A 22099-nucleotide genomic window follows, 5' to 3' on the forward strand; every position below is an offset into this window, starting at 1 on the left:
TTCTCTGACCGTCTTTTTAAATAATGTTGAATGAGTTTGAAGTCATGTGAGCTAATCCTGATTTTTTGTTGTTGTTCTTGTATTTTAGGCCTCAACTCCATATAGCATAGACTCAGATTCTTTGGGAATGGAGTGTATTGTTTCTACAAGTGCCTCCCCAACTCTGGCCATCAACACTGTGACTAACAAAGTAATTGCCTTTATTTTGTGTTTTTTGCTTTTTTTTTTAGTTTGTCATTACTGAGTAACTCTCTGGCTCTTATTATTATATAAATATGTGTGCTATGTAACGGAATGAGAAAATACCCTGATTTTCAGACCCTGCACCTCCCGGGTGGGTGGGAGACCCAGTTTGTTTGGGCTTTGGGGGGAGTTAGGTTCATTAGGAAAGGATTTTTCTAAGTATTATAAATGCACAGAGGTTTACTGAGGATAGCCTATTACAGTAATTGCCGACTCTCTCGTAGCATATTGTTCATCTCTTTAATCATGCCCGGAGGCAAGGTACTTTCACAACCACATCGTTGTTTCCAAGAAGCATTACTCAGATAAGTTCTTTCAAGGTTTTTCTTCTAAAAAAAAAGTCAGAGCTGAAAAACAGATAATGTAATATTAAAGAAACAGGGTGACTCAAGCAAAGTACAGGCCAAGAGACATACTCCTGCATGTCAGGGTGACAAACACCTGCATCCCAGTTTTGTCACCTAGCTTTTCCCAAGTGCAAAATGGAAATAATTCACCCCCCTGCCTCACAGCAGTATTCCTAGGGGCTGTAGAGGACGTTGACGAGATGCGCTAATTAGCCCTGGCTGAGAAGCCCACGGCCTTCGATAAATTAGGCTGAGCCAAAAAGGCAAGGGAGAATTTTAATTAAAATGAAATCTACGACCCCTGGCGTGATATGCTTCCCCGCTACTGATGCTGATTGTGTCTGTTGTCATTTTGCTGCTGCTGCTACTCTTCTGACTGGTGGAGAAAGAAGGAAGGAAAAATTTTCATATTGGATTTATTTATTCTGTTGCAACATCCAAAAGGCTGCTCTGGCTAAAGACTACAATTTTTCAATGGGGCCCGGGGTCGGGGGGAAAGGGGCGCGGGCAGGGGGTTTGAGGAAGAATGTACACAGATCCTAGTATCTTCATCAGAAGTATCATTAATATCATTAGCAGCAGAAACAGTTTCATGGATGAGAGGTATTTTTTTCTCTCCATCTGAATTCATTATGATTTCTCAGGTGGCTAATAAGGCCAATCTGTGATGGACCAGGTTTACTGCAAGTTGGGTAGATATTTTCATGGAGTGGGGGGAGGGCACAGGAGAGAACAGTCCAGAATTCTCAATTTGCCATTCCTCCTTCTCAAACTTAATCCCTCCATGTCAAGATCTCCTTTGCCTAAGTCTTTCAAGGCATCTCATCGATTTTGCATCATTTTCGCAGAAGGTATAATAGTAATAATGATGATGATATTTATTAAACACTCTGTGCCAGGCACTGTACTCTCTGCCAGGCACTCTCTGCCAGGCTGGAATGGAGGCAAGCAAATAGGATTGGACACAGTCCCTGTCCCACATAGGGCTCACGGTCTCAATCCACATTTTACAGATGAGGCAGCTGAGGCCCAGAGAAGTGAAGTTACGTGCCCAAGGTCACACAGCGCCCAAACGGCGGAGTCGGAAATAGAACCTTCCGACACCCAGGCCCGCGCTCTGTCCACTACGCCACGCTGAGTCTAAGATACTCTAAAAACATTTTTCTTCGTCGTCTAAGGCTTTTCCCTTTAATTGAGAGTACAGCACTTGCTTGGGGAGCCTCGAAATTAGTCATCTGATCAGGTTTTCAGCCAAGCTGTTGATGGAGTGCGTTGCCTCCGGAGTTTGTGGAGCTTTGCCGGTGAGTGGGTGCAAACGTCAAGCGCTCCTGTCTTGCCGTCGGACTCAGAGGCTCTCCTAAAGCCTCTGAGAAGCAGCCTGGATTATTGGAAAGTGCGTGGGCTTGGGAGTCAGAGGACCTGAGTTCTAATTCCAGCTCCTCCACTTCTCTGCTGTGTGGCATTAGGCAAGTCACTTCACTTCTCTGGACCCCAGTTACCTCATCTGCAAAGTGGGGATTAAGACTGTGCGCCCCACATGAGAGAGGGACTGGGTCCCACCCGATTTGTTTGTATCCCTCACCGTACCTGGCACATATGGTTGTTTACAGAGGCCACGCTGATGGCATTCTTTTCCTAGTATGATTGCCCATCTCAGTCACACAGAGCAAAATGGGAATTTGGTTTCTGGCCCGATGTCAGAGTTCTTGTGCTTCCTTGGGCCCGGTGGCTTTGAATTTCTCTGGCAATGTTAATTTTCCATGAGAGATGACTTCCAAAGTCTGGGAGATCGAGGTTGCCCTGGCACGGCGTTGTAACGACCGAACTGAACTGCCACTTTAAAAAGGAGGGGAAATAGTTCGGGCTGTTGATCGGGATATGCAGTCCTTACCATCAGTAGATTCCTGTGTCTGACGTTAACACCTAAGATTCTAGTACTGAAAGGAGCCCGCGCAGTTCACCTGGGCCTGCCTCCTTCCCCAAGGCAGATAAAAAAATCTGCCGGGTCAAAGCCGTCCCGCACAAAAAGCTGTCTATCCTTTTCTTAAGTCAATCAGTGGTATTTATTGAGCCCTTATTGTATGCAGAGCACCGTAGTGAGCGCTTTGGAGTGTACAACAGAGTTGGGAGACATATTCCCAAAGATCTCAGTAGCCCTTTCTTACGTTTTAACGAAGTCGTTAGTCTAAATGTGTGGCCTGAGCTAAACCCCAAGAGAATGGGCCTGTCGCCAGTCGGACGGACTTCGTATCTGGGTCATGCCAAGGAACCACAAGGTCACGCCTGTACTGTTGCCCCTGAGGGTGAGGGGAGGTCCCTACACGCTTACGAGGGCGGGGGGTTCGGGGGAGCCAGGGAGAAGGACCTGGCTTGGCTCAGCCCAGGGCCCGCCCCCCTAAGCCCCTTCCCTGAGAGCTCTCTTTAACCAGACTCTCTGGTCATGCCTAGTTAAACCCATTTATTCTTATTTTATCTCCTTTGGAGATGAACGAGCATTCAGCATACTCATGAGATTATTCATAGAATTTAAAACAGTTGTCAATTCTCCCTGTAGCCTTCCCTTTTCCAGGCTAAACAAGCTCACTCCCTTTAAGCTTTCCTCATAGGACCTAATTATTTCTGTTCCTTATCCCTGGCTCCCCTCCATTTTCTCCAAATCTTTCTGTTGTGTTTTTTTTTTTTTAATTTAATGATCAGAACTGACCCCAGTTTCTCAAATAAGGGACTGACCAATGCTGGCTCCAGCAGATAGACTACTTCTTGGCCCAGGCATCGCCGTACTCTTATTGCTTAGGTGTTCATCGCGGACTCACGTCGAGTTAGCGTACGGATAGGACCCTCATTATTCTGCCGGCTTGTAAAGGAGTCTTTCCAAATGCTGGTGTTGGCCTTTTGTACCTTTTCTTTTGCATTCACCCCTTTGGATTTTCTTTAGGCTTTTGATGGGCCATTTTATCCCTTCCTCTCCCACTGGTTGTGCCGCCATGTAATAATAATATAATCTGTATAGGGAATTCACTGACCATTTTGACCAGAAGTACCCTAAATTGGCAGGTGGTACTTTGGTAGCATTCCTCTTTCCATTCTATTAAGCAATTCTATTAAATACCGATTTCAGGGGGATTGATTTTTACAAAAACTGATGCCGTTTGTCTTGGTGAAGTTTCCCAAGGGCACAGCAATAGAACACCTTAAAAGGAGGTTTCTTCTGCCTATCCCATCCCTTCCAAGGCAACTCGAGAAGCAGCGTGGCTCGGTGGAAAGAGCACAGGCTTGCCAGAGGTCATGGGTTCTAATCCCAGCTCCGCCACCTGTCAGCTGTATGCCTTTGGGCAAGTCACTTCATTTCTCGGTGCGTCAGTTACCTCATCTGTAAAATGGGGATTAAGAATGTGAGTCCCGCTTGGGACGACCTGATTACCCTGTATCTCCCCCAGTGCTTAGAACAGTGCTTGGCACATAGTAAGCGCTTAACAAATACCAACATTATTAGTATTACTAACTCCTTAGGCAAGTTGAGAAGCAGCATATCCTAGTGGGAAGAGCGTGGCCCGGGGAGTCAGAGGACCAGGGTTCTAATCCCAGCTCCACCACTTGTCCGCTGTGTGACTTGGGGCAGATCACTCAACGTGTTTCTGCCTCGGTTCCCTCATCTGCATAATGGAGATTAAGACTGTGAGCCCTATGTGGGACAGTGACCATGTCCAACCCAATTAGCTTGTATCTACCCCAGCACTTAGTACAGTGACTGGTTCATAGTAAGCACTTAACAAATACCATTTAAAAAAAAATTGAGACAGTGTCAGAGGAGCCTTATTGAAGGCACATCTCCTCCAGGAAGCCTTCCCTGACTGAGCCCTCCTTTTCTCTTCTCCCACTCCCTTTGTGCCTCTCGTACTGTCTCCTTCATTCCTCTCTCCCAGCACAATTTTATATATATATCTGTACATATCTGTAATATATCTATTTATCTATTTTATATTAATGTCTGTCTCCCCCTCAAGACCGTGAGCTCGCTCTGGGCAGGAAATGTGAATATTATAGTGTACTCTCCCAAGCGTTTACTACAGTGTTTTGCACACAGTAAGCACTCAATAAATGCGATTAATAATAATAAGAAGAGAGCAAAGCCGCAGCGGCTTTAGCAGATTTCCTGGTCGTTCTACATGACTCACAGCCACTGGTTAAGACCACCAGAAGTGGTTGGAGCCTGCACGGCACAGAGACTGATGAGCAGCACCATGAATATTAGGGCCTTTCTCTTTTCTGAATTATGTGAGATTTGGGCTTTTTTGTTCATTTTCTTTTTTGTTTTGACTGGTTAGATTAAGCCTGGGGGCGGAGTGTTAGCCATGTTGACTTCCACTGTGTTGGTAGATTTAATCTCAGAAATGGAATCGTTAATATCCTAGACTGTAAACTTGTTGTGGGCAGGGAACGTTTCTGCCAACTCTGTTGTGTTGTGCTCTTCCAAGTGCTTAGCACAGTACTCTCTGCAAAGAGGAAATGCTCAGTAAATGCCATTGACAATTGGCTACATTTTTTTCCTTTGGAAAATAGGTTTATGGGCTCACTTTCCTCTATCTTTTCAAAGGCTCTATCCTTCCAGAGTTCAGTATAGTGCCTGGCGCATAGTAAGCACTTAACAGATACCATTTAAAAAAAAAAAATACTCGTTATTTCCATTTAAGACACGGCGAGCTTATCCTCAATTCAGAGCCATATGAAAATGAGTCTATGTTACTTAGTATTTTCTGGATTTGAAAGAACGATTATCGTAGAAAATAATTGTCTGTGCAGTGTTATCCTGTCTTCTAATTCTTTTGTGTTCTCCAAAACGCCGAGTACAGTGTTCTGCACAGGATAAGTGCTCAGCAAAGACTGTCGACCGTTGATAGCTGGTGGGTGAACATCTTGTCCTTTGGTATTTGTAGGTAACATTGTATAACACCGATCAGGATGGCAGTGACAGTCCTCGCAGTAGCCTTAACAACAGTCTCTCCGATCAGAGTTTGGCATCTGTTAACTTGAACAGCGTAGGCAGTGTTCACAGCTACACTCCGGTAAGGTTGGATGCAATTTACTTGGATATTTTTTTGAAAGTCAACAATAAAACCGAATACAGCTTAAAGAAAATAGAAGCTGACCACAGGCTTCCTTTTTATTAGCCTAGAGAGGTGTGAAACTTCCATACCGATTTCTTAAAGCAACGCAGGAAGGGAACCCAACAGCATCCTGAATGGACTTAGCTTGTAATTTGTTGAAAAGACTTTTATCCCGAAGGGGCTGGGTCCTTGTGGTTCTGAGTAGATTTGACCCCCTTGTTCTTCAGCGCCACTGTAGCAAAATCACAGCTGAACACACCGTTCTTTTCAAACCCTGAATTTTTATTATTTACTTGGGGTTCCGTAGACTATCGAGCTCCTTCGGGGGGAAAAAACCACCAGATTTTTAAAAGAAAGTGAGAGATTTTAAAAGCAGTTCATTCTCTTTTAGCATTCCTAATTGCGAATTATGGAATCTGGGGAGGCAGAGTGTTTCAGTGGACACAGCTGGGATGGGGAGCCAGGAGACTGAGCTTCTAGGCCCAGCTCTATCCGCTGGAATACCTTGGGCAAATCACTGGGTTCATCTTCCCCTCTGTAAAATGAAGACAATAATCTCTGCTCGTCCCCATTGCACAAGATCAAATGAGATTGTTTTTGTAAAGGCTGTTTGGAAATGCTTTTTAAAAGGACGAACCTGAATAGATATGGTGTATTATTAAATCTTAGTATTGCCCTAATGACCACCACGTTACTTTTTTTTTTAAAAGGTATTTATAGTACAAAGGAATCCACTGCTTCTATCTTCCTCCTCCATATTATACCTTTGGTTTCTCCCATTCTTCTGGGTGCTCACTTTTTATTATTGTTCTTTTCCTATTTTCCGGTAATTTCACTTACTTTCCGTAGAAATGAAGAGAAAGGTAGGTAGAACTTCAGCTGTTCTTTAGGACCAAGGCTCTACCGAGATTCAAGATCTACTCTAGGATTTTGGACCCTCTGCACTTCTTAGCTCAAATTCACAATTTTGCTAGGGGGTGTTTCTTGCCAATTCCATTGTACCTTGTGGAAAGGAGGGCACTCCGAAGGGAGTCCATAAGTAGGAATTGGAAGGTTTCAGCAGCGTGGAAAACACAATAAAAATGTTGGGATACTAAAACGCTGACCAGGATATGCCCTTTGGGATCTGCACCTGGATCAGCTGAGAGTGGTCGGAGGATGGGAGCACAGCGATGGAAGGGAAGACGGAAACAGAAATCCACCATTTTAGGCTTTTCCAGCACCGATGGGGAACTTGTAGTTCTGTCTTGGGAATCCTGCTCAGAAAGCTGAGGGGACAATCGTTCCTCAATGTCCCTATGGAGCTGGCACCTACGACCATGGAAAAACTGGGGACGGCGGTACTCTTGGATCGAAGAGCAGGACCTAGGTCCGAACTACCGTTGAGACCATCAAGGGTGTGCAGTGTGACTTAATGGACAAGCCAGATAGGGCCTGAATCCAAAGGGGACAACACCCCCCACCAGCTCAGCTTGGGTTCGGGACAGAAGTGTTTGTCATAGTTGTGTTTTATTCCGTCTTGCGAAATGAGCGCAGTTGCAGAGTTATAGAATCGGTGGTGTTTTCTTTTAATATTAGGTGACAAATCATCCGGAACCAGTCTCTCAGTCACTAACTCCTCAACAACAGCCACAATACAGCATGCCAGAACGAGACAAACTACTTTTCTCAGAATATAATTTTGAAGATCTTAGTGCCTCATTCCGAAGCCTTTATAAATCGGTTTTTGAGCAGTCTCTCAGCCAACAAGGTGAGTTCTCTGCCTCTTCAAACTATTTCCGAAACATGTGAATGGTGTATTTTTCCACTGATCGTTCATCTACTCTTCCTAGCTCGTAGTTAAAGAAATAGAAAAGCTAGCATTTAGATTTCAGTTATAATGTAATTTTGATTGAGAAGAAGTATCTTAATTATCCCTAATTACTAGAGTACATGATTATAGCCAACAGAGTCTTTAATATTCCCGGAGTGTACGGGATTGTTAATTGCCGCATTCTATTAGGAGGGCCTATGTGTCCTCTTTTAGTGGAATTATTCAAAATCGTATGGGGCAGAATGCAGCTGGAGTAGGGCTTTGTGCAATTACAAATAGCAAAAATTAAAATAAAACGGGAAGAAGTATGCTATTCCTGGGTGGGGACCCATCTCTGGGCTCTGTGTCGATGACTGGAGGAATGTGGAATTGTGAGGTGCCTTTAAAGTAGTGTTATTGAATTCTGTTGCCTTTTTGCATCTTCACTCTGTATTCTTGAGTTAGTTCCATGCATCCACTGCCCCAGGGACGGTGAAGGAAAAGTAGATTGGGCTCCCATCAAAACGTATCGTAAGTTACAGCTACTTTGCGGTAACTTATATTTGAAGTGAACTGGCCTTGCAAGGGGTGGCGGGGAGTCTAGAGACAGTCCCCTAAAGTGTTGCCATCTGGAAGAGGTTGGGTATGAAAAAGACCGAGATATCTTTGGGATTGGTGACTTGTTTGCTCCTCCCCTCAGTGGGAGTCCCATCAGAGAGAGGACTCGGGGTTTCAGATTAAAATGTTTCATATACATGAGGAGAAGTAAGAAATAAAAGTCCCTGTACTTGACAAGGGAAAGATAGAGGATTGGAGTTTTTTTGTTTTCCTCCCTCCCCCATTAGGGCCTTAGAGAAGCAGCGTGGCTCAGTGGAAAGAGCACGGGCTTGGGAGTCAGAGGTCATGGGTTCTAATCCCGCTCCGCCACGTGTCAGCTGTGTGACTTTGGGCAAGTCACTTCACTTCTCTGGGCCTCAGTTACCTTATCTGCAAAATGGGGATTTAGACTGTGAGCCCCACATCGGACAATTTGATCACCTTGTATCCCCCGCCCAGTTCTTAGAACAGTGGTTGGCACATAAAAAGCGCTTAACAAATACCATCATCATTATTAGTGACCCCGATCCTGTCTGTTTCCACAATCCCAACCTCCTTCTCTTTCTGCCTCCGCCATTCCTTCCCTCTCCCCCTTGACCCAGACCCTTTTCCCAGTACCAGTTTAATAGCGTAGTAATAGTATTAAGCGCTTACAGTGTCGGGGGCACTGGGAAAGAATTCATTCATTCATTAATTAGTATTTATTGAGCGCTTACTATGTGCAGAGCACTGTACTAAGCGCTTGGGATGAACAAGTCGGCAACAGATAGAGACAGTCCCTGCCGTTTGACGGGCTTACAGTCTAATCGGGGGAGACGGACAGACAAGAACAATGGCAATAAATGGCAATGGCAATAATGGCAATTCACTGTTAGGCCCCTATCCCCTGGAGGACTCACAATCTAAAAATAAAAAGGGGAGATGAAACAGAACACGATGATGACGTAAAGACAAAACCCAGAGAGCTGGGTGGTCCTGTGGTAAGAGGTGCAGAATCTCAGGCTCCCCGCGGTTCAGAGTCCACATCCGCCAGGTCCAAGGACCGCAGCCACAGTCTTCCCGAGGTTTTGTGGAAGTGACGTCGGGCCGCAGCTGTATCTCTCTGCCCTGCTGGAATGGGACAGGGCCGCTCAGGGTGGAGGTTCCTCAGTGATGTGGAGGACAGATGACGTGTGAACCCGGGAAGACGGCACGGCGGGCCGGTAGACGGGTACATCGAGGGCTCCGAGAGCCGCGAAGTGAGGATGGCAGGTCCCTGGAGGAATCGCACGGCTACCTGGTGGAGAGATCCGGCTTGCCAGTGGCGGCTCAAGTCCACGCGTGCAGCCCGCGGCTCACAGGGCAGACCGGGAGCAGAATCCCTAGAATTGCAACGGAGGATGCCGCTGGAGGGGCCTGAGCAGTGGCGGCTGAAGTCCTCACGGATGGGCTGGCCTACGGTGCGCGAGGTAACCTGGAAGCAGAGCCAGAGACATGCAACGGAGAGGTGGCAGGCACCAGGAGGATGCTGATGGAGAGGTCTGGACGATGTGGGTGGCGAGGTCGAGGGGATGCTGGTGGAGAAGTCTGGGGCCAGTCAGCGGCAACGCAAGTCCATGCAGGCATCCCGTGGCGCCCGCAGGGCACGCTGGGAGCCGAGCCTCGAGAGCCACGTTAGAGACACGCGCCAAGAGGAAGCTAGCGGAGAGGTCCAGGACGCAACCAACAGTAGCTGAATTGCACGGGGGCAGCTCTACGTGACCCATTCACGATACTTGACAGATTACACCCCCACCAAATGGTCTGTGTGATGGAGTCCTAATTGCCAGGGCAATAGCTACTGTTCCCGCAAAACACAGAGGAACGTCTGACTGTCTCTGCGGTCTACGTTTTGTCTAATGTGGTCTGGTGAAGCCTTCCTGACCCACAACGACTTCTAAAACAGAAGTGAATTCCTACCTCGAGTAGAAGAAGAAGGCCCAATAGGGTCTGCAACTGATCGGGGTGAGCACTGATCTGCTGGTCCCAAACCACAGTCTGCGGTCGGCTGTGGTCAGCCTTTCCGCGGGGACTGCTGTTGGTCACGGACGGCCTGGTGCAGAGGAGGTGAGACTAGACCAGCACAGCTACTCCTTTTACCACCTCCCCCCGAAAAAAAAACCAAAAGAAAAAATGAAATCAAGCACACGTCCTTTGGATGGATGATCCCATCATCCCCACCCTTGCCGACCACCCCCAGACTCCCTTCCATCCCCACCCCCTCAGGTCTCCCCTCCCCAACTGTAAAGTAGCAGCTCCTGCTGCCTCATTTTGAGCATAACTACGCTAAGCAGCCGGCTGAAGAGTAGCTCCCAGAAAAAGGGCGCTGACTGCTTTCTTCTGAACTGACCTCTCTGGAGTGTTAACTGCTCCCCTCTTTCCCCGGAAAACAGTGGGGCAATCGTGAACCGGAGCCACCCGATTTTTCCTTGAACCTGAATGACTGGCCGATGACCCCGCTCCCCCCTCCAAAATAGAAGCCCCGTGCCACCGTCCTCAGCACTTGTGATGAACACTGCAAAAGAACTTCAAGGATCTAGACAGACTCCTCTCAGGAGGGCGTACATCTGACAAGCTGATCGTAATGGGAGCTTTCAACATATGGGTTGGCAGCGACTCAAGGCATGGGAAAAAGTCATCAGACCGCACAGGATTGGAATGTTCACCGGCAGTGCTCAGTGAGCATGCTAAATACCAGCTTGAAGTTCTGGTGCGGAAATCACCCACCCTCCCCCATCTCCCACCCCCAGACCGAGCTTAGGAGTTAATAGTTTTGGAGTGGGGGGGGTCTCTCAGAGGAGGGTTTTTTTTTTTCCTTCCCCGATGGTGATCTCACCTTGAAAAATGGGCAAGTACCAGCTTTGCCCACCTAAAAAACTGGCTCTGGACGTTTTCTGCTTCATTCGGTGTGAGCAGTGAACGGAGGATTCGGATACCGTCTCTCAGGCAGCCGTCCAGACTGTGGAAACTTAACCGACACCACCAAGACTGATGTAGTAGAAGCCCCTCAGAAAGTAACGGGGTGCTTGCAAGCTAGCTGAGCGGTTCATTTTCCATTTCTCCCGGCTCCTCATGGTCCTGCCTGAAGGAATGTCCCTTGGAAAAAATCATTGGTCACGCAGGTCAGGCCCAGCTGTCGTGAGATTTGGGCCTACCACAGATATAACAACTGGATTCTCCCTCGCCGTTGCCCGAGTGCCGTAATGTACATCAAATGTCCGGAAACAGTTACAAACAGCAAAGCCCTGGTGTGCGTCCAAGCGGTGCTAATTGCAGCGTGGATCCACTGGGTAGGAGAACAGATGACAGTGGGATGCCCGAGCGTGATGACTTCAAGTCGGGTGACCCCGAGCAGGGAAGGCCGGAGAAGCACTTTTGAAACTGCAGAGCATCACCTCAGACGATGTGTCATAGCCGTGGATGGCTGACGGGCGACAGCAGTAGACAGCCATCTTGCAGCCGGAGACTTTTGGAGGATCACGAATCTCAGAAATAAAACGTAACGTCGTTCAAAGCATCGCAGATAGTGAGTCTGGTTCGTCACACGTGCCAAAAGAATTTTTGGCTTGTAATACAGACAAGAAGGAGGGGAGAGTATTCTCTCCCCATCCTCCCTCCCAGCTCCGCTCCAAACGTGCTCCGCCATCTGAATTTGTCTGGTTAGTAGAAAAATGTAATTCTACCAGACAAGGAGAAGCAGCATGCCTAGTGGATAGAGCACAGGCCTGGGAGTCGAAAGGATCTGGGTTCCAATCCCGGGTCTGCCAACTGCCACTGGCCTGTTGTGTGACCTTGGGCAGGTCACTTCACTTCTCGTTGCCTCAATTACTTCACCTGCAAAGTGGGGATTAAGACTGTGAAGGCCCCGTGCGGGACAGGGACTGTGTCCAACTTGATTAGCTTGTATCCACCCTGGCACTTAGAACAGTGCCTGGCACGTAGTCGGCGCTTAACTATTATATTTATATATCCGGGAAAAGTCTGGCGAAATCAGTCTACATTCCCAAACTGCTTCCCTTCATTGAAGCTTTATCTTTGGGTTTGGAGTGGAGCCTGGTTTCAGTGGCTCCTGACTTCTCCGGGTGAGAGTCCAACGTCCAACCTGATGATAGATATCTCTGTAGTAGCTGGAATAAGGGGCACCCGGTGGGTTTTCAGTGTATCTTGAAAACTAGTGACGAGAAAAACCGTACAGTAGATCGGAAAGGGTTAGAGGATTTTTTTAGAGGCCAGTTGAAAAATGGCATGGGTATATGTGGAATTCCAGGGACTTAGTCATAGGTGGAATGGCAGAAGTAAGGGGGAGAGAGAACTCAGTCTGAAAAGGGTGAGATTTCCTGTTTTGTACAGGAGGAATAATGACAAATGAATGCCACTACTATCTACAGAGGCCCCGCCCAATCTCTACTGAAGTCTTTGTGCGCTTTCCGGGACTGAAGCCTTAGCGGACTCACCCTCTTCCTCTCGGAGTGAGGTTGGGGCCTCACAGTGTCGAGCTCAGAATGGACCCCATCTTCCTAGGGGTTGGCTTGGCCCGGCCCCATCCCAGACCTCTTACCCAGCCTACTTCCCGGGAAAACGTCCGGGAATCGCCAGCAGCAGTTCAGGATTCCGCTCCCGGGCTTTCCTTCAGAAAGCTGGGCTGAATAGAAAGGAAATCTCCGGGACGTATCTAGTTCCGTATGGGGAGTAGAGAAAGGGAGGGTTTGGAGATACCCGGTATCCTCTTGCTGGGTGAAATCCCCAGAAGCCTCCGAGTTAATGTTAAGAAGCTGGGGCGGGGAGGGCCGGACGACCGGCGTCCCCTCGTCGTGACCTTCCCGGCTTCCAGGGATTGTTAGGTTTCCCCAGAGAACAAGTTGTCCGTTGTCTATATCCCGACTCTGCTTCGAGAAGGCGCCGCAAGATGGAAATAAACCCTGAAAAAAAATCAACCCCCGTCCCGATCTTCTTCTTTTTAGGTTTGATGACCATCCCTTCCGAGTCGTCCCAACAGTCGCACACTTCGTGTTCGTATCAGCACTCCCCCGGCAGCACAGTGGGCCCTCACCAACACAGCAGCCAGAACAGCCTCGCCAACAACCACGGCACTAGCCTCAGCGCCCCCGGGGGCAATTCCGCCGCCCAGGTTTCCTTATCTCACCCCCAGATGCACACCCAACCGCCCCCGCATCCTCCCCACGCTCCACACCGGCCCCACGGCCTCCCCCAGCACCAGCCACGTCCGCCTCCGCCGACCCCCCACCCGCAGCAACATGGACAGCTTCCGTCGCAACACCCCCAGCACCCGGCCCCGCATCAGCACCTCCAGCACCACCCGAATCATCAGCATCAGTCGTTAGCGCATCAGACGCATCCTCCCCCACCGCAGGTACCCTGTAATTCCGGTAAGTGCTCAGCTCCGTGTTTGCCTCTGGCTTGTGGAGACTTAGCCGCCGTTCTCGATTTCTTCATGGTGCCGGTTGTCCCTTCACCCTTTATGTTCACGGCTGGGGGGCCGGGACAGTTTCCCGGCCCGGGGGTCGGTGGAGAGGACCGGTACGGACCAGCCGAGCCTACGTCTCTTCCCCGAAAGACAGCGATGCGTCCTGTTGGTGAATCCGTTGATGTTAGTGAGAGCTGAACCCTGAGCGAACGTTGCGGCGACCAAGATTGCTTTAAGATGTTATCCTCCTCAGGGGTATTCGCGCATTTTTCAGAAGCACTAGTATGTAATTACGTACTGTGTGCAAAGCACTGTAGTAAACACTGTGAAAGAAGTGCCCGGATGAGCTGTGAACACAGTCCCCAGGACCTCCAGGGCCTTGGTTTTGTGTGTTCCCTTCTAAGTAAAACACGGGATCACCTTTTGTGTCCCCTGAGCTTTCGAGTGACTGTGCTTGGATTCTTCCTGAGAGTCACAACACGTGGCTCAGTGGAAAGAGCCCGGGCTTTGGAGTCAGAGGTCATGAGTTCGAATCCCAGCTCTGCCACTTGTCAGCTGTGTGACTGTGGGCAAGTCACTTAACTTCTCTGTGCCTCAGTTACCTCATCTGTAAAATGGGGATTAAGACTGTGAGCCCCACGTGGGACATCCTGATTCCCCTGTGTCTACCCCAGCGCTTAGAACAGTGCTCGGCACATAGTAAGCGCTTAACAAATACCAACATTATTATTTCAGGCCCAGGGGAGAATCTGAGTTCCTCAATTCCCAAACTTTGATTATTGTCTCCTCTCTCCTCCCCACCAACTTCCCTGCTTACTCCTGATTACCCCTTGTATCCCCTCTCCAGATAATTTGGCCCACCATAAACTACCAGAAGAGAAGCAGCGTGGCTCAGTGGAAAGAGCCCGGGCTTGGGAGTCAGAGGTCATGGGTTTGAATCCCAGCTCCGCCACTTGTCAGCTGTGTGACTTTGGGCAAGTCACTTAACTTCTCTGAGCCTGTTACCTCATCTGTAAAATGGGGATGAAGACTGTGAGCCTCACGTGGGACAACCTGATCACCTTGTATCCCTTCCAGCGCTTAGAAAAGTGCTTTGCCGATAGTAAGCACTTAACAGATGCCATCATTATTATTATTATTATTATCACATCTTAAGTATATCCACTGCTCTCTCCTGACACCCATCCCAGTTGCCTAAGACATTGGGCTAAAATGTAAAGATACTTTTGATAAAGGATGGGAAGCAGTTTTTTAGCCCAGCGGGAGTCGGGAGAGATGGATTCTGGTCCCTTGGTTTCCTCCCATTGAGGACCTGCTGGGGCTGACCCCCTCACTGGAGACCTGCTCATTGTGGGGGGCAAGATGGATAATGGTGGCGTCAATCTCTATCAGAGACCCTCCCACTCACCTCCATTTTTGTTTTCCACTTTGACCTGCCCACCGGTCCTTCGGAGCAGACGTGGTCACGAGGGATTTTGACGTGGATTAAGTGAAGCTTTGGTTTTATTTTCCCAGCAGTTACAAGTGCTGCTCCTGTAAAATACCTAGAGAGAGAGAAAAAAAAACCCAGAAAGTCAGCTTACTGAGCGGGTGCTTCATTAAGTTCCTTGTCTTCAATCAATTAGTCGATGGCATTTATTGCTTACTGTGTGCAGTGCACTGTGCCAAGCACTTGGGAGAGTACGATATAACAGAGTTAATAGACCGTTCCCTGTCCACTTCAAGCGACCGTTACTCCTGTCCCATATCCCAGCTAGCAAGAGCTAACCGAGAGTCCTGGGTTTCGGTTACAGTTCAAAGATGGCTTATAAACATAGAGAGGAATGGGTGATTGTAGGCTACCCTTGGTTTGCTCAGTAACATCAGCAATTGTGGTGTTTGTTATGCAGTTAATATATGTCAAACACTGTTCTAAGCGCTGGGGTAGGCACAAGTTAACCAGGGTGGACATAGTCACTGTTGCACATGGACCTCCCAGTCTTAATCCCCACTGGGCAGATGAGGTAATTTAGGCACCGAGAAGTGAAGTGACTTGCCCAAAGTCACACAGCAGACAAGTGGCAGTGCCAGGATTAGAACCCAGCTCCTTCTGACTCTCAGACCCAGGCCCTGTCCACTAGCCCGCAAGTCAGTCACTCTCTTTTAAGATACGTTGTGGGCCAAGGAAACTTTGATTGGCCACACTGCATCCGAATGCCCCACATCCTGAGGAGGGGAGCATCAGCTCACAGTCCTAAAGACCCAGAGGTATAATTTCAGCTTCCTTCCACCGTCCCCTCTCCTGTGAAAGGAGCAGAAAAATGCCTGTCTCCCAGTGGGCATCTGAGAAGATCAATTAGAAAGGGTTATTTAAGGCACCTTGCAGGTGTAAAGTGCTAGAGAAATGCGTGTTATGAGTAATAGCAGTAATTGTGACATTTGTTAATTACCTACTATGTGGCAAGCCCCATGCTGGGCGCTGGGGTCAGTATGGGATAATCAGATTAGAATAAGGGATAATCAAATCGGGATAATCAGATCAGAATACGGATAATCAGATCAGACTCCTCCCTGTCCCACAGGACTCACGGTCTAAGGGGAAGGGAGGACAGCAGCGTGGCTTAGTGGCAAGAGCACGGGCTTGGGAGTCAGAGGGCGTGGGTTCTAATCCCGGCTCCGCCACTTGTCTGCTCTGTGCCCTTGGGCAAGCCACTTCACTTCTCTGTGCCTCAGTTCCCTCATCTGGAAAATGGGGGTGAAGACTGTGAGCCCCACGTGGGACGACCTGATGACCTTGTATCTACCCCAGCGCTTAGAACAGTGCTTGGCACATAGTAACCGCTTAACAAATGCCATCGTCATTAATTATTATTATTAGGCCAGATTTAATCCCCATTTTACAGATGAAGAAACTGAGGCATAGACAAACCAAGTGATTTTCCCAGAGCGGCGGAGCTGAATTTAGAAGTCCTGATTCCCGGTCCTAAGCTCTATCCACTAGGCCACGCTGCTTCTCATCGTCAATACTACCCCATCCGTGTTATTGTTATTCTTCTCGTATTTAGCATTTACTATGTGCCAAGTCCTAGGATAGATATGAGATGATCAGATCTCGTATGGGGATGGCATCCGGTCTTATCCCCATCTTGAGACTGAGATCGAGACTGTGAGCCCCACGTGGGACAGGGACCGTGTCCCACCCGATGTGCTGGTATCCACCCCAGCGTTTAGTATGGTGCTTGACACGTAGTTAGCACTTAACAGATACCAAAATTATGATTATTATCTTACAGATGAGGGAACAGGGGTTCAGAGAGGTAAAATGAACTTGTCCTAGATTACACAGTGGGGCAGTGGTAGAACTGGGATTTTAGAACTCCCAGTCCTATCAGCCTCTAGAAGCTCAAATAGTGAGACAGACCATTCTCGGTGGTAGGGAGAAATCAAGATTATTAAATCAGTCAGTCAATCAATCAGTGGTACTTATGAGCACTCACTGTGTATCCTGCTGTGTTGTACTCAGGAGAGTACAGTACCACAGAGTTGGGAGGCGCGTCCCTGGCCCACAAGGAGCTAGAGGGGGAGACGGGCATTAAAATCAATTCTGGATATGCACGTATTGAAAATCATTGCCCCGTAGATTCTCAGATAATGAAAAGCACTGAAAGACCATCAGGACCAGCCTCCTGTCTCCAGGCAAATGAATGACCGGGCCTTAGCTATCCAATGCCGACCTGTGCGCACAGCAAAACGAGACCTTCGCGGGATCGATTCGCAATTTACAAACTCTAAATATTATTGTTGCAGGTGTTTCACCGGACTGGTATGCAACATTAGATATGTTGAAAGAAAGCTGTCGTATTGCCAGCAGCGTTAATTGGTCAGATGTGGATCTTTCACAGTTTCAAGGTAAATTACAGGATTCTAACGTTCAGGTTTTTTTCTCATTTTCTGTTTGTTGCCAAATAGAAATAGGTGTGTCATTTCAAGAATATCCCTTCTGCGTTTGGTCAGGTATTTGGGATATGATGTTGCATTATCCTCCAGCCAAACCACACAATCTCACAGACCAGTTCTTCATGAGCCTAGGTCTTGCTTGGGCCCACCCAGCCAATGGACTGAAAAAAAAAAAAAGGGTGGTGGGCTCAGGCCAAGCTAGGGGTCCACAGCCCCTCCACATAATGGACCTCTCCGACCTGGGGGAGCTGCAGTCCCCAGCAAATAAAGCGTCAAGGGTACTGGGCACGGAAATTGTTTCGCAGGACTTGATTCGGTGGGACTTGATTCTGTACTGGGCTCAGAAATTGATTCAGTGGCCCACGAGGAAAGTCAGCATCCACTCCCTCTGGGAAGACGGGTTGAACGTCATCATTGGTGAATGAAAATCTTTCTCTGCCGTCTCTCTCTGGTCTTCCAGGAAGAAGGGGTAATGAATATGGTTTGGGTTCCCCATTCATCAGGCCTCTTTCGTGCAGGACTCCAGCACCCGACATCTGGTGTCTGAAAAAATTGGCCCAGTCCTAAAAGGACATAGCCCTGGGCAAGTGGAAAATTTGGCCAGTGGCTCAAGTTTTGTACTTTTCAGAGGGCATCAGTTACTGTTATATCATCCCTCTGACTCTAGGAAGCGTGGGACAGGCCACTGGAAATTTGGGAGCTGGTAAACGTTTTAATGAGCCGATGGTTTGAAAGAATCTCTCTGAAAATCCGTGTTCGTTCAATTCTGTTTCCCCCCCGACCACAGGTTTGATGGAGAGTATGAGACAAGCAGATCTGAAGAACTGGTCTTTAGATCAGGTTCAGTTTGCGGATCTATGTTCTTCGCTTAATCAGTTCTTTACACAAACTGGTCTCATCCATTCTCAAAGTAACGTTCAGCAAACTGTTTGTCACGGTGCCATGCATCCAACAAAACCTTCCCAACACATCGGAACAGGTACCTCTTCCCTTCTGGGTTTATTCATTAGCCTTAGGGCAGACGTCTCTGCATTTGGTCCTCCAGTTATGACTTATTTGCCTCCTCTTTTTTGGGAGTAATGGTAATAAAATTGAAGTTAGTTTCAACTTGTAAGCCATAGTTAATTTGTTAGAGGAGATAATTGTGACATTTGTTAAACGTACGTCTACTGTGTGCTAATTGCTGTGTAGATAGAGTGCAGTCAGATCAGACACAGTCCCCGTTCCATGTGGGGCTCACGTTCTGAGTGGGAGGGAGAAGAGTCACTCCTCATTTTGACAGATGAGGAGATTGAAACATAGAGAAGTTAAGGGACTTGCCCAAGTTTACCCAGCAGGCAGGTGGCAGGACCAGGATTAAAACCCACATTTGACTCCAAGCCTCAGGAAGAATGGTTGTCCTCTTAGAAATCCATCCCAGTGGGTAGGGGTGTACTTTTTTATGGCCCTAAATTTCTCATATTAATAACCAGTTATGCATGCGATATCCATGAATATCCTAAACCCTTCTCGGACTTCTTGATATTTCCTTTGAGCCCAACTTCTCAGGGTAACGATTTCATAGCTTATTTCCCTCTCTGAAGTTGCTTCATTTTGGTTGCCTTGTCCTACTGTCTTCAATCTTAAATAGACATTTAGTGAACCAACAATTCCACTCACTTGTTTCACTCCCTTCCAGTGCTTCAAACCATGCTTTGCACACAGTAAGCGCTTAAAAATGCTGTAACGATTTTCCTACCACCAGTACTTAAAGAGGATTTTAGAGAATTCCACTTGGAGCCTTTGCCTTTCCAGATTAGAGGCTCGTTGACACTGCTGCCCTGTTTCTGTTTTATTCCTTTCTGAGGCTTCGAGGTACATCCATCCATAAGTGGTCTCTCCTCTTGATCCACCGTTCCCATATCTCTTGGCCACTTTTAAAATCTCTGGGTAACTACCACCTCAAACTCAGCTTGGCAGAGAGAATTTACGTTTTTTCTTCCAGCCCTCGCTCCTCAATCACTTGCTCTTCAACGAGCAGTTTGGGGACCATGTTTTTCTCCTCAGTGTCCCTCTCCCCCGGATCATTTGCAAAACTCCACAGCAGCTGCTTCCTCAGTATTTCCCGAGAGACTCTCTCTGCTGGGAAAACCTTCATCCATACCTTTCATCAATGGTATTTATTGAGCGCTTACTATGTGTAGAGCACTGTACTAAGTGCTTGGGAGAGTACAGTACAACAGAGGTGGTAGAAACGTTCCCTGCCATAATGACACAGTGAGTTTACTGTCCCATCAGTTTCCATCTCTTGCCTCTCTAAAATAATCTTTGCCACTCCCTTCTGGGCTCTCTGTTAAATAGGAACTACCTTACTAAACTATGTAGTATGAAAAACATTGGTAGCCCTAAACCAATCCAGGCTTTCAAAAGGAATAAATGAGATATGGACTCTGGCCAGTAGCTGAAAAGGGATGTTTGAGGATTTTGCAGGACTATAAACTCTGATTATGCACGTCTGTTAAATAATATTTTAATCAGGGTTACAGATGCATAGAGTACAAGAAAGTTCATTCAAATAGAGATTTCAAATCACACCAGATTTACACCAGAAAAAAAAAAATCTATTATCACCCCCCACTTCCCCGACCTTTCTTCCCATCAGCTTAATTAGGGAATATAGTTGTCTTCCTCACGTGGACCTGTCTCCTCTACTCTGCCAGCACCATCAGAGAAGGAAAGAGTTCTTTCTCCACCCATACCAAAATAACTTAGGGGGCTTGGCTCTCTCCAGCACCATCCCTTACGGGGTAATGTCATCCGGGGTAACGTAGCTCCTCTTTTACATCTCTACAATTCCCTTGCCAACTTCCAACAGGACTTTTGGATGTTTTGAAAATACCACTCCTTCTCCCCAACACACGCACCCCTTTCCCAAGGGCCCCGGACTGACTGTAACACTCTTTTTGTCCCTTCTAGATTGCAGGTGTTCTTAAAGATGACACTGCCTGTTCTTGCCCTTGATGCTCTCTACCACTGTGTTCCCACTGCTTTGTCCTCTTTTGTCCCATCGGATCCCACTAATGCCGTAGCAGAATTAGAGGGCCATAGGTCCTGGCGCTTGCCAGTTAGGGAGAGAAACACCTCCCCCCTCCCACTCACCCACGTATTCTGCACTTGAGTCTTGTTCCAGCAAAGGATTGTTTTGAGGTACACTCACTATAGGTGCAATCACCCTAACCTAGCTATACTCACAATATCAGCACATCCCTGGCCCACACCATTATTTGCTCCCCAGCACAGCCTGTTGTACGCTTGTGTCCTGGGCCAAAAGGAAGGCAGTTTTAAATTCTCACTGTTCAAAACCAACCCAAAAACCCCCTCCCCACACCCCCAGAAAAGCAGACTCAGACTTACTGTGACTTTGTGGTGGATCAACTAATTGTTTGTACCTATCCTGAGGAGCTTGGGACTTGTTCCAGTGGACTTAGTCTATTTTTTAACTAATTTCTCCCCAGAAATTGTGCAAGGAACTGAAGTTTATGGCAACCCTTTTTCCAGCCTATTTCTAAATCCACCTCTAACTCTACATACATCTAAACAAGTGGAATCCCAGAGACGTTAATCAATCCTAGCTCCATTCGGAGAGCAGAATTTGCGCAGAGGAAATGTCCAGAGAGGAACTAAAGAGCACAGCTATGAAATAGTAGGAATTCCACCTGGATTGATTTACTCTTTCCCCTTAAGCAGAGTCCTATTTTCTTGAGCAAGATAGTTTTCCTTTTGGTGACACTTTTCATGTTCTACTTGTTTAAAAAGCAGTGAGGTCCTAGAGTCCAAAATGCTATTTGCATCCTCAACTCCTTCCACTTACTTAAATGGACACCCAACGAAGGTCAATGTTATTCCTTAAACGGTAGCTTGAGGTGGTGGATTTGCTTTGTTTTCATTCTTTCCAAGGAGGGAAAACAGAAACGGTCCTCCACAGCCCATGTTTTTAAAGTAGTTGCAATATCGGAGTGGAACACTTGACATTTGCTGGCTCTTGCCAACTCTGAGGCTTTAAGCAGCTTTTGTGAACTCTTGGAAGTGCAATTTTGAAGGGAAACAGTAGCTCCTTTAGAGGGAGTGTCCAGGGCTCTCTCGGAAGTGGTCGCCTTCAGTCTTCATCGGTTGGTAATTGATTTTACGAGTGGGGAGATGCTTTAAGCTCTGCCACTTATCAGCTGTGTGACTTTGGGCAAGTCACTGAACTTCTCTGGGCCTCAGTTACCTCATCTGTAAAATGAGGATTAAGACTGTGAGCCCCACGTGGGACAACCCGATTACCTTTTATCTACCCTGGTGCTTAGAGCAGTGCTTGGCCCATAGTAAACGCTTAACGAATACCATCGTGATTATTTAAACGGTCAAAAATGGTTTACTTGGGCTGTTGGGAATTGCATATCAATATTTTCTCCTCTTGGCTCCTTCCTGTCCCTAGGAAATCTGTACATAGATTCCAGGCCAAACCTCCCTCCTTCAGTGATGGCTCCCCCTGGTTATCCACACATCCCGCAGCCTCTCAGCACCCCAGGAGCAACGATGGCAGGTAACCTTGTTGCCAAGGCAACGCCACCTCGTGAGTTTTTCCTCACCAGCCGAACTCCAAAGCAGTGCG

General features: G+C 47.6%; 1 protein-coding gene across 3 annotated transcripts in view; it reads left to right on the top strand.

The window, feature by feature from the left end:
• FOXJ3 (forkhead box J3) overlaps nt 1–22099 on the top strand; it is a 123915-nt gene that overhangs the window by 96166 nt on the left and 5650 nt on the right. For 2 of the 3 annotated variants that reach the window (XM_029065393.2, XM_029065394.2), the window contains exons 6-12: nt 89–190; nt 5525–5653; nt 7274–7445; nt 13064–13489; nt 17314–17415; nt 18251–18442; nt 21923–22030. In XM_029065393.2, the coding sequence (XP_028921226.1) occupies nt 89–190; nt 5525–5653; nt 7274–7445; nt 13064–13489; nt 17314–17415; nt 18251–18442; nt 21923–22030 (1231 nt within the window). The remainder of the gene's footprint in view (nt 1–88; nt 191–5524; nt 5654–7273; nt 7446–13063; nt 13490–17313; nt 17416–18250; nt 18443–21922; nt 22031–22099) is intronic. The other variant, XM_029065395.2, reaches the window with a different exon arrangement.

The sequence above is a fragment of the Ornithorhynchus anatinus genome, chromosome 5 (genome assembly GCF_004115215.2).
Source record: "Ornithorhynchus anatinus isolate Pmale09 chromosome 5, mOrnAna1.pri.v4, whole genome shotgun sequence".
NCBI lineage: Eukaryota > Metazoa > Chordata > Mammalia > Monotremata > Ornithorhynchidae > Ornithorhynchus > Ornithorhynchus anatinus.